Source organism: Corapipo altera, unplaced genomic scaffold (genome assembly GCF_003945725.1).
Source record: "Corapipo altera isolate COAL_440 unplaced genomic scaffold, ASM394572v1 332, whole genome shotgun sequence".
NCBI lineage: Eukaryota > Metazoa > Chordata > Aves > Passeriformes > Pipridae > Corapipo > Corapipo altera.
The window spans coordinates 190,119-202,714 of NW_020885051.1; the positions used below are offsets into that span (position 1 = coordinate 190,119).

The 12,596-nt window shown below is 50.7% G+C and overlaps 1 protein-coding gene across 14 annotated transcripts in view; it reads left to right on the forward strand.

The window, feature by feature from the left end:
• EIF4G3 (eukaryotic translation initiation factor 4 gamma 3) overlaps positions 1 to 12,596 on the forward strand; it is a 144,451-nt gene that overhangs the window by 114,795 nt on the left and 17,060 nt on the right. For all 14 annotated transcript variants that reach the window (XM_027668755.1, XM_027668747.1, XM_027668743.1 and 11 more), the window contains 8 exons: positions 2,186 to 2,356; positions 3,309 to 3,506; positions 4,868 to 5,014; positions 5,294 to 5,530; positions 7,571 to 7,675; positions 9,093 to 9,225; positions 10,279 to 10,373; positions 11,949 to 12,042. In XM_027668755.1, coding sequence (XP_027524556.1) covers positions 2,186 to 2,356; positions 3,309 to 3,506; positions 4,868 to 5,014; positions 5,294 to 5,530; positions 7,571 to 7,675; positions 9,093 to 9,225; positions 10,279 to 10,373; positions 11,949 to 12,042 — 1,180 coding nt within the window. The remainder of the gene's footprint in view (positions 1 to 2,185; positions 2,357 to 3,308; positions 3,507 to 4,867; positions 5,015 to 5,293; positions 5,531 to 7,570; positions 7,676 to 9,092; positions 9,226 to 10,278; positions 10,374 to 11,948; positions 12,043 to 12,596) is intronic.

The window sequence follows — 12,596 nt, forward strand, 5'->3', positions numbered from 1 at the left end:
AGGTGCACAGGTGCTCCATGCACCCCTCAGTTTTCCCACACTCACCTCCTTCAGGGAGGGCTGTTTACTCTAAAAGGGAACATTTTTCATGGACCCTTCCCCGAGGAAGCTCCGGCCTCTGCGGCTCCGTCCCCGCACGTTACACCCCGACACGCCTGGGAGGTCCTTCAGCCCAGAGCTGCCTCTGTGCCGGACGTGGGGTGGCTGCAGGTCACCTCTCCTTGGCTTTACCCCTGTCCCTGGGGGCAGTAAACCCAAAGGTTTGGATTTGCAGGGCACCCTCCCAGCCTGGCTCTGGTTTCCAGGCCGCCTGCCTGGCAGGAGGTGTGTGATGAGCTGCTGTTGCGTTACCGTCTGGTTTTTCAGCTGGAGGGAAGTTTCTTCTCTCCACGTTTGCGGCGTGGTCAGAACCTGGGCAGCAGAACTGTGTGAACAGGTGCAGCAGCAGAGGGGGGTTGGGAAGGTGGGGCTGTGCTCAGGCTTTGCTGCGCCCTCCCAGTGCCGACCGAGGGCTCGGGGCGGGAGCGGGCAGGGACCGTAGGGAGGGATCGGTGGCTGCTTCAGGAACATGCCCGACACACAAAAGCTGGTGAAGGCTCCCTGTTCTCCCTGTCTTGTTCCGCTGTTGATTTCTCAGGAGCAATCAACTGGTGTGGTTGCCTTCCAAGCAGCTGAGGGTTGGATTTGATGACCTTGGAGGTCTTTTCCAACCTTAATGATGGTGTGAACTATGCCCGTGCCCAAAGGAGCTTGAATGTTCTGCTGGGTTATTTGTGTGTGTGCCAGGGGATCTGAACAGGGCTCTTCCTGGGTGATGGGGCAGCAGAGTGTGACACGCTGCTCCACGTAGCCCTGTCCCAGGCATTGCCTTGGCATACAGAGCATGTCATGGCATGAGGGTGTTGTCTTCTGACATCTTCCTCTGTTGCTGTTCTCCCACAAGGAAGCCCAGACAAGAGCTCCAGCAGTGCCAGTGACCGTGTTCATTTGCACACACTTACCTTGTGAAAGGCAAGTGGTTCAACTTACACATCCCACTCCTGCCTTGAAGGAGGATTTTGCTTTTTAATAATACAAGCCCAGGTTTGGGGCTGATCTATGACATAAGAGGCACCAGCCAAGAGCCCTTTCCTCCTCTTCAGTGAAGCTCTTGGAATAACCAGGATGCTTTGGCCTCTCTGGTGCTCATTGAATGCCTTTGTTGAGCAGAGCAGTGTTTGAAATGGCCCATCTTCCATGAGGGGCTGCCTGCTGCCCTCTGAGGAGACGAATTACCGCCGTGGGAAGTACCGGGTTTGATAACAGTTTTGTTATTGCGTTAATTTGTACCCTGAGGTTGGACATCTCTGATAAATGAGCTCAGAAATCTGAAGGAATGTGAGGGGGGAACACTATCCTGCCAGCACCTCGTACCTTTAGTCCTTAATGATAAGCCCTCAGATGATGAAGAGGGGGTTTGGGGGCATCTTGGGCTCTACCACTTGTACAACTGGTGAAAAACTCCCCAGTTTTGGCAGTTGTTGTGCCTGGTTTGTCCGGGAGGAGCGTCACGTTCCACAGGACTGCAGAGGCACTTGAGACAGTTTCAAAGCACTGTGCTCCCCACCCTTCTGTGAAACCACACAGAGTTTGTCCTACATCTGTTAGGATCCATATTTAGACAAGGCAGGAGCTGCACTGGTGCTCCTCCAGAGTGTTTTATGTAATTCCCATCTCAGAATGGCTCCGTTGGAAGCAATCGCCAGTAAAACTCAACGTTTCTGGCAGAGAATACAGAAATGCTGATTTATCGTAGTCTGATTGCCTGGGATGGCACATTTGAAATACACCTGTGAGGACTTAGTCCTTACACACACTTTGCTGTGGTGTCTCAGTTCTGCAGTTCCTGGTTTCCCAGAGGCCGTGTTGGCCCTGTTGGGTTCAGCGTCCGGAGCATCGCCGAGTCGGGTGGGCAGCGTCATCCCATATCTGCTTTGGGAAAAGCTGCCCGAGAGAAGCGTGTTTGGTGTCTCCATGTTCCCTCTGACCACCCTGGAGCAGTGTGTTGGGTCTGAGGGACTCCTCAGAGTCCCAGAGGAGGTGCTGGTGGTCGGTGGTGCCGTCGGCGGGTGTTGACGTGAGCCCAGAGTGTTTTATCCAGGATTGAGTTTAAAAGGGGATATAACAAGGAATGTTTTTGTCCTAGTTGTTGAATGTTGGACCGAGGAGATCTCAGCCGGGCCAGAGGAGGGAGCCCAGGAAGATCATCACTGTGTGTGTGAAGGAGGATGTCCACCTGAAGAAGGCGGAGAACGCCTGGAAGCCAAGCCTGAAGAGGGAAAACCAAACCGAGGACCCGGAAAATGTCAAAACCCAGGTGAGAGCTTTGGTGGGCACATCTGAGGGTACAGCACCCTTCCCCGGGGCAAGGGGGGTAACCTGCCTTCACCCTTGTGTCACACACTGCAAAAGGGCAAGGAATTCCAACTGCAATCCCAGCTTTCTCCTCTCTTGATGGTATTTTTCGTGTGTTTATCCTTGACCTGGAGTTTAAATGCCAGTCCTGTATGTTAGACTGGGAACACCAGACAACCTACTACCTCTCTTCCAGGACTGCTTTTCTATTGCTGTTTTACTGGAATATTTCTGTCCCCATCCTAAAGCAAACAGCCTCACACTTCCAGCACAGAACTTACTTTTCATCCCCTTTTAGACCATGTTTCTTCTCTGAACTTCACCAAGACTGAGGTTCCTCTGTAAAATCCCTCAGTTGGTCCTGCCCAGCCCAGCAAGCACCATCTGAAGCTCCCTCTGTCCTTCTCCCCCTCTCTCCTCTGTGGGACAGTCGCTCTGGGCAGAAGTGTTTGTCTGGTGGTCAAGCTTGTAATTTGTAGGATAGGTTGGGATGGTCTGGAAGGACACTGGAATTCTATTCTGGGAGCTAATGGTAGCATTGTCCTAATTATTATCATCCTGGAAAGTAAAAAACAAAATGCCTTAACCTGAGTATAAGAGAAGTGGTTGAAGGAGTCAGAGGCTGCTCCCTGTTGATATCAAGAAGAGCATTTCTGACAGGAAGGGCTTTGTGCCTCTGTCGCACTTGAAAAAAGCACTTGGGAGTTTCCAAAAATCCTTCCCCACAACCGTGGCCTTTGGTAGCCAAGTGAGAACTGGGGCTGGGCTGTGCAGAAGTGTGTGGTGTGTAACTCAGCTTCCTGGGCATCCCTGTGGGACACCTCCATCCATTCCCCTGGGACCTGCGTCCTGGCTCGTTCCTGGAAGCCCCTGGCCCCCTTTGTGCCTGACCTGGCAGTTTTTGTGTCGTGCAGGAGCTGTTCCGCAAGGTACGAAGCATCTTGAACAAGCTGACGCCCCAGATGTTCAACCAGCTCATGAAGCAGGTGACAGACCTGACGGTGGACACGGAGGAGAGGCTGAAAGGAGTCATTGACCTGGTCTTTGAGAAGGCCATCGACGAGCCCAGCTTCTCCGTGGCCTACGCCAACATGTGCCGGTGCCTGGTGACGGTAAGAGCCGCCCAATCCAGGGGGAAATGCCCCTGCATGGTGAACCCCTGGAGCTGCTGGGCAGGGACAGCAATGTGGGGAGAGACTCAGTTTCTGAGTGTGAAGGAGATGAATTAATGCTGCGTTTCTGGTTGTTGGCCGTGCCTGGGGCAGAGGGGGGATGTGTTTGGAGCTGAGGACTCTTCGCTCTGCCTGGTCGTGAGATGTGATGAGTCACGTTGGGGAGGTTCAGGGAATCATGGAATGGTTCATCATGGCTCATCCAGTCCCACCTGTGCTTTTTACCCCACATTAGGTTAATCCTGGGAAAATCTGGGCTGGAAACACCGACTATGGCTGTCTCTGTGCTTTTGGGGCTTCAGGGTGCTTTTGTGTAGGGATGCTCAGCTTGGTGGGTGTCTTCGAGTTTGGGGGAGCAGCTGGGTGCAAGAGCTGCAAGAGGAGAGAGTGGGGAAGGCATAATGTGGCTTCAAATGCCGATTAACACTGTTAATTTTAATAATTATCTAACCCTGGAAGCAGTTAGATTTCATAAGGCACAAGGTAGGAGGGATGAATGAATTAGTTTTAATATTTGTGCACTTAAGAAGGACTAGAAACAGCCTTCAAGTCTTTTTTTTTTCCAACAAGAAAAGGAAAGAAAGAAAAATCCGTTCCAATTTTATCAGGTACACGTGCAAAGGGAAGACTGCAGCACAAATCCTGAGTCTAGTCAGGACTAGGTCTGCCTTTAGACCCACCCCTCGTGCTGCTGGTTTGCAGGGGATTCACAGAATCATCTCATGGAATCCCAGGATGGTTTGGTTTGGGAGGAACCTTAAAGCCCATCCAGTGCCACCCCGTGCCATGGGCAGGGACACCTTCCACCCTCCCAGGTTGCTCCAGCCTGGCCTTGGACACTGCCAGGGATGGGGCAGCCACAGCTTCTCTGGGCAACCTGTGCCAGGGCCTCCCCCCTTCAGTGTCTCTCATTTCCAAGGGAGCCCAAGGTGCCAAGCCAGGCTGTCACCATTCCCAGATGGTGAATTTGGGACAAAATAACCCTTTTTCTTGCAGCAAAGGCTCGCGTCTTCAGCACATAACAGGAGTGTTTTTTAAGCAGTGGGTGTTTCTGAGGGATCCTGTGGATGGAAATGTAATCCATCCCCGGTCGTGTCAGCCAAGTTTGGAGTGTGACTTTACATCTGCAGTGTAAAACTCTGCTGGAAATCATGACGTGAGGCTTCACTTCCGCAGCCTCGTGGAGCACTGGGGCTCAGCATGAAGAACATAATAAAACATTATGGGTGGCTTACAGGAACTTTACTCCTCTGTGGAGTTTATCCCAATTTCTGCTGATGTTTTTCTTCCTTCCCCTGCAGCTGAAGGTGCCCATGGCAGACAAACCCGGGAGCACAGTAAATTTCCGCAAGTTGCTGTTAAATCGCTGCCAGAAGGAATTTGAAAAGGACAAGGCTGACGACGACGTCTTTGAAAAGAAGCAGAAAGAACTCGAAGCTGCCACCACTGTAAGTGGTATTTTTCCCCATAAATCTCAGAGCTCACTCAGAAAATTACTTCCTTTTGAGACAGCAGTCGATTCGGGGGGAGTTTTGGGGTGGATGGAGAGTTTGTTTCTGTCATCGTGGCTGAGGATAATAAAAAATATTTGCCTTGATAGCAGGTTTTTACCAGCATCCTTCAGGGCTTCAGGAGAAAAAGAGTAAACAGCGACTCTAAACTGGATCTTCTGCGGAGTTCTGTGCTCTGGGAGCGTGGTTTTATTGGGCTGTTCTCCTGTTTTGCAGCCAGAGGAGAAGACGCGGCTTCACGACGAGCTGGAAGAGGCCAAGGACAAAGCCCGGCGGAGATCCATCGGGAATATCAAGTTCATTGGGGAGCTGTTCAAGCTGAAGATGCTGACAGAGGCCATCATGCACGACTGTGTGGTGAAGCTGCTCAAGAACCACGACGAGGAGTCCCTCGAGTGCCTTTGCCGCCTGCTCACGACCATTGGCAAGGACCTGGACTTCGAGAAGGCAAAGGTGGGGCAGGAGCAGGAGCAAGGGATGAGGCTCCATGGGCAGGGCTGGAAACATGGGTGTGGAGTGTTTTTGTTTGAGGATTTGGTTTTCCTTCAGGAATTTCCATGCAGCGTGAGGAATTCATCCGCTCTGCTGTGGCTGTTTCGTCATGACCTGGCCTCGCTCCCTGCTCTGTAATAGATTCTGTGTCGTTCCCAACAGTGCTCTCCAGTTGTTGTTTCCAAAGATTTCATCCAAACACAAAGTCCAGAAGTGCTCAACACTTATATTTTCCAAATTGGATGTACCTCTTTACTTGTAGTTCCCAAAACGTTAATACTTAAGAGTTGTCTCTGCGTCACTGAAAGTTTATGTTACCTACAAAATCCACCATTTAATTGTGTTGGTCAGTTTAAATCTAAAAACCCCTCATTAACTGGTCCAAACCCTGACCTGAGCCTTGGGGGTGCCTTTATTTTGTGTCATCCTTGTCTCCAGCTGGGCTGGGCTGGGGCAGCTGCTCTGTAGCAGCAGCACTCCCATGTCCTCCTCCCCATTTTCCAGCACATGTGTCTGGAGCACGGAAGATTACACACTCCGTGAGCTTCTCTTGGCACAATCTGCTTCTCCTTTGCAAAAACCAGGCTTGGGATGAAAACCTCAAGGTTTTTGCCAGAAATCAGTGGGACTCAGCTCTGGAAACAAACGGAGCTAATTGTGTTCAGCTGCCCTGGGCAGGGAGTTCCCTCTCCACGTGCTGGATCTCAGGGATCATGGTGGGTCAATCCTGAGCCTTAAGGGGAAGCACTTCCCCAAAGTGTTCTTTGAGCTCTGACCAAAACAGTGAAGTTTGTCAGCAGTCCCAGGTTGACCCTCCTGTGCTGTGAACACAGCAGTGTTACCAACACCGGTGTGACAGTGCCAGAAACAGGGATTGAATCCCCATCTGCTTTGGGAACAAAACAGGGTCTGACTTGTAAGCTGAGGTCAGGCTGGATGAGGCCTGGATGCTGTTCTGGTCTTTTTGAGTACTGTAAAAGGCAACATTTTGGGGCTCTGTCGGATCCTGGACTTTCAAGCTGTGGCACAGTAGAGCAAGGGGGTTATTGTAGATGCTGTGTCCTGTCTTTGGGATGTCTTATTTTTATCAAGACTGAGTGAGAATCCTTGTTAATGGGGTAGACATTTTATTACGTGTTTTTATTGAACCCGGAGTGTTACTCATTGCTGTAATTAAAACTTCTGAACAAAGGCCACTGGAAATATTTCCCCGTCATTCCCAGCTTTGGAAACATTTGCTCTCAGAGCTGGAACTTTCCAAAGCAAGGGCAGAACCAAATTTTAATGAGGTTTTTCTTGTTTGTTTAACTACAAAGGCAAGGTTTTTAGTGAAGGGAATGGGAAACACTTTAGAAAACTGCCCTGAAAGTCTTTATTTAAAACAGCCCAAGCCCTCATTTGGGAAAAAAGCTTTTTGGAGCCCGACGAGCCAAATTTAGACCTGACAGAGGCTCCTCTAATGATACAGTTTCATGGCTTAGTATGAACTGATTGGGATTCCATCACATCATGGTTTTTTGGATGAAAAGGGGTTGTGGGATTTTATCCTTCAGTGCAGCCTGTTAAACTGCTCTTGCTGGGATTTGTGGTGCTGCTGCTCAGCCTGGCCCAGCTCAGACAGCTGGGGAGTGAACCATGGAATGGTGTGACCAGGGTTAGTTTTGTACCCATTTAGTTCCCTGAGCCACTTTTTCTTGGGCTGGGGTGAGCACAGGGAGGAACTGAGATATATTTTTAATGGATGTAATGTTTACTGTGCACATGCAGAGGGTGTTGATTGTTTGGGTAATTAAAAACACAGGGAAGGTGTGTGCCCACACACTTGGGCCTCACTGCCTGCACATCCCACCTGGAAGGGGTGTGCAGGAGCCAGCAGTCACCTCTCTGGAGAGCAGCTCCATGTCCCCAGGAATACTGGAATGCAGGACCCACTGACTCCCCCCAAAGGAGTATTTTCATTTTCCTCCACAACACACTGATGCCGATGTTTTTCTTGTCCAGCCACGCATGGACCAGTATTTTAATCAGATGGAGAAGATTGTGAAAGAGAGGAAAACCTCCTCAAGGATTCGGTTCATGCTCCAGGATGTGATAGACCTAAGGCTGGTAGGTGCCAACTGCATTGAATCAGGGAATCCCAGGATGGTTTGGGTTGGGAGGGACCTTAAAGCCTGTCCAGACCCACCTCCTGCCATGGGCAGGGACACCTTCCCCTAGCCCAGGTTGCTCCAAGCCCTGTCCAACCTGGCCTTGGACACTTCCAGGGATGGGGCAGTCACAGCTTCTCTGGGCACCCTGTACCAGGGCCTCCCCACCCTCCCAGCCAACATTTCCTTCCCAATATCCCATCTAGCCTTGCTCTCTGGCAGTGGGAAGCCATTCCCTGTGTCCTGTCCCTCCATCCCTTGTCCCCAGTCCCTCTCCAGCTCTTCTGGAGCCCCTTTAGGCCCTGGAAGGGGCTCTCAGGTCTCCCCAAAACCCTCTCTTCTCCAGGTGAACTTCCCCAGCTTTCCCAGCCTGTCACGTTCCCTTGCATGTCTGGGCTGGAAGAGCTCTCATCCAAGAGCAGGGATTTACAGCACAAGTGGGATTTAGGGGGAGATCTGTGCTCCTTCTCCCAAAAATCTGTTCAAGGACAGGAAATCTCTCCTTTGCCCTGAGGGTGCCCGTGGTCAGCACAAGTGCAGTGCAGGGTGAAGATGTGACCGTGTGTGGTACAAACCTTCCCAGCACCATTCATTTCCCCTTAGAGGAAGACAAATCCGGTGTCAGCTCAGATTTGGCCACCAGACAGCCTGACCAAAGGCCTGAGAGGGTCTTGCTCAGAGCCCAAACAGCTGGTTTGGAGCTGGTTTGGGTTTTTTGAAGGCTGCAGTCACTGCTTTGGCTGCAGGGCCCATAATTACCCCCAGAGCTGTGCTGAGGCTGTAGCAGGATAAGGGCCAGTCTGGTTATTCCAGGCCTGGAAGGGTCTGGGCAGTGCATGGCTGAATGGGCACATCAGCAGGGGAAATGTTCTGTGCAGAGGCAGCTGCACCTCTCTCTGCAGGATTCCTGTCTCAACCATCACCATCCCTGGAGTGCCAAAGCACCAGCTCCACATAAAATCAGTCAGTTCTTGTTTTTTTATTTTCAGGGTTTCATTTTTTCTCTCAAGCTCGGAGGAAAGGCTCCAATAACTGTGTCAGTCATAAACAGAGAGTGACAGCAGCCTCCCTCTAGTCCTTCTCTCTCCTCTGAACCTAGAAAGAGTGGGAAGCTGGGAATGTGCAGCTGCTGGGGGTTCACATGGCTTGAATTCAGTCAGGTCTTCACTGCAGCCTCCATTCTCCAGCACAAGCTCTGTACCAGAGTACATCACTTTGGCCTCTGGTGCTGGAATAACCATGTCCCCAACGTGTCCCAGCTCCACAGAATTTCCCCAGCCCCTCTCAGACATGACAAGGGTGGGAGGATTAGGCCTTGTTTGTGATATTTGAATTCCCTGGAAGTTTCCTCGAGCACGTGTTTGCCTCTTCCCCAGTGCAACTGGGTGTCCAGGAGAGCAGATCAGGGCCCCAAGACCATCGAGCAGATCCATAAAGAAGCCAAGATTGAAGAGCAGGAAGAACAGAGGAAGGTACAACAACTCATGACCAAAGACAAGAGGAGACCAGGTAAAGTAAAAGCCACATTGGCTGCTCATTTCACATCCAGTGGCCACACAGGGAACCCCACAGAAAAGAGAACAATCTCTTGGGTTTGCTTTGTTCCTGAATGTAGAGAGCAAAGAGAATCGAGGCCTGATTATGGCAGAGGCTGGAGAGACTTGCCTTGGATTGGCTGTGGGGATTTTTCAGGGGCAAATCCCGTGGGTGAAAAGAACCAAGCACAAGCCAATAGTGCTGAACTTTTCCATTCGTGCAAATCCTGTTTGATTTGTGACAGGCTGCCAGGAATCTGGGAAACAAGTTATTACATAGGAGTCAGATTTGCCATCCATTCTCGTTCACCACAGTCTCATTTCAGGGGAATAGCACTTAATTTGGAGAGTAACCATGTTGTCTTCAGCTGTTAAACTTGTGAGGTGCTGACTGTGTATGAAGGACTGTCTTGACATTACCTTAAACTGCTCCTGGCCCTTGGGAGTGACTGGGAAAATGAGCCCTGGCACAGAGCAGGGCAAGGAGAAAGTCACCTTTGGGATTCTTTAGTACTGAGGATTGTCAAGTGAAAGTGCTTTGAAAATAGAGCATAAAGAAAATACATGTAGATTATGTTTAAATTATCCTAAAAGTGGCATCAGGAGAAGGTGAGGAACCTGGGAGTGCCTGAGGGGTTCTTTGTCAGACCAAGCACTGCTGAAATGCGTGGAACAAGTGTGGTCAGGGAAGGCATTTCACCTGTTCCTCCCGTGGGCTGTGAACACACAACATCCAGAGCTGTGTCAGAGCTCTGTGTCCAGAGCACAGGGAGATCCAACCAGGAACAGTCCCTACCAAAACCAGCCCTTAAAGTACTGAGAGCTTTTATGTCAAGGCTGTTTTGTAAGAATAAAGTCAGACAGGCTGGTTGTGTCATCTTAGTGTGAAGAAAGGCTGCAAAAGATGTTCCTCAGCCCGGATGTGCCAGGCTGGTCCCTCTCCTTGGAGCCTGGAGGCGACTGGGGGATGGACGTAGAGCCTGGAGCAGTGGGATGAGCTGAGGGTGGTTGTGTTTGTTGCCTGCAGGTGTCCCACGGGTGGATGAAGGCGGTTGGAACACTGTGCAGGGGGCAAAGAACAGCAGAGTGCTGGACCCCACCAAGTTCCTTAAAATCACCAAGGTAGGTGCCAGCACTGGGCTCCTTCAGAGCAGTAAAAATGCCAAGGTCTTGCCTTACTTGATGTGCCCTCCAGGAGAGACTGGGACAGTGTGTACAGGGCAGAACTTGGGGCTGGGATGTTTTGAATCCCCAGAGTTAATACTGTGCATAAATAAAGCACAAGGGAAGGCTCTGTTATCTTCTGGATGTTTCTGTTCTGTTTGTTCTGAGGCAGAGGAGCGTGCAGACATTCTTCCTCAGGTTCACAGTGTCCTGGTCACCCAGTTCTTGTAGTTGGAAAATCTGCATTTCATTCAGTCATGAGAACGTGAGTCAGGTTGTTGTGTGAGATGGGGGTGCAGCACATCCCTGGCTGTTACTGAGGGGTCTCAGACACCTGTCTGATGGAATTCCTTGGCTGCCTCAAGTTCTCAAGACCCTGTTCTGACACTGCTCCTCAATAAAAGGAGGAGGCCGTGTCCAATATGATGTGTCACTGATGGCAGGATTGAAAGGATCGGGGAGAATGGGAAGAACTGTGTCTCCTTTCAGAGTGTTTCTGGACCTCTGTGGCCTGGTTGCATCCCCCAGTATGTGATAAACTTTGAGAGCCATCTTCCAGAGGAGCATCTTCCTTTATTTCACCATCAGAGTGGTGGGTTTGGGACATTTTGTCAGGCTGAAGGTTTAGGGAAGTTGGAGATTTCTCCTTTTTTAATCTTCAGAACAGGTCTGGGTTTTCTCACCAAGGAGAACTCCGGCCTTCACATAAATCAGGTGACTCTTAAACGTTCCCTTGTCCCACTTAATGTCACTCTCCCTGAATTTTACACTCAGTGCTTGGATTCCTGCAAAGCTGTAAACCAGGACCTGGACAGACTACAGCCCTTCTGCAAATTCAATCAGTTTGTTCCCTCTGGAAGTGATAAAACAGACTCCAGATCTTCATTAGCAGGAGGGATTCATCCTGTTCTGCCTGGGCTTTTCATCTGGGAAAAGCCCTTCTCCTCCGTTCCATACAAATGGAGCTGGTTCCACAGCAGCTGCTTTGTTGGAAGGAGAGAGGAGCTCACCAGAGATCTGTGGGGTCACAACCTCCTGGTCAATAAATTCACCCACTGAGCACTGTAAAATCCATGTTCTGTCCTTGTCAGACACCACTTACCTCCAAGTTCTGCGACCTGTTGTCATCCTTCACCCTCTGGATTCTGTTTGTTGCCCTTCAGATCCCCCCAAAAGCCGTGACTGGAGGGTTGAATGGACAGTGGAACTGGTTTGCACATCACAAACAAACTGAACATCTTCCAGTTTCTGATATACTGAGCTTTTCCACCTTACTGAGCTTCAGAACTCCCAGGAAAAAAGAAGCTCCTGATCACTTGAATGTCAGTGGTTTTCACTGGCCTTTGGAAGAGGCTCTTTGTGATGCCCTTTGTTGTTGATGTCCTCTGTCTTTGGCCAGGGTTTGGTCTTCCAAAAATGTGTTAAAGTGTATTTTGATGTTCACAGAACAGGGATTGTTGCCAAAAAATCCCCCATTTGTAATGAAACTGTACGATTTGCCCTTGTCATGGACCATCGTGGTGTGTTTTACAGCCCACAATAGATGAGAAGATTCAGCTCGTGCCTAAAGCCCAGTTGGGCAGCTGGGGGAAGGGCAGCAGTGGTGGAGCCAAGGCAAGCGAGATGGGTAAGTTGGGATGGATCCTCACCCTGGGCTCTGCTGCCAGAGAGCAGGTCTGGGTGGGGTTCACAGAACCACAGAACCATGGAATAGCCTGAGCTGGAAGAGACCCACAGGGATCATCGAAGTCCAACTCCTGGCCCTGCACAAAACACCCCAATTTCCCAGCCTATGGCCAGGACACTGCTTGCCCTCCTCTGCACCCCAGGGTTGCAGCTAAACCTCTTGAAGTAGCAGACAGGGCTGTTTCTGTCCATAAGTCACAGAATCCCAGAATGGTTTGGGTTGGGAGGGACCTTAGAGCTCATCTCATTCCATGCCCTGCCATGGCCAGGGACACCTTCTGGTGTGGGGAAGGTCCAGGGGATCCTGCTCCACTTAGGGATCAGCTGTCCACGTACAGCTCCTCAGCCCACATCCCCAGCCATGTGTCCACAGAATCACAGAATATCCTGAGCTGGAAGGGACCCACAAGGATTGAGTCCCACTCCTGGCCCTGCACAGACACCCCAACAGTCCCTCCATGTCCCTCAGAACACTGTCCAAATGCTCCTGGAGCT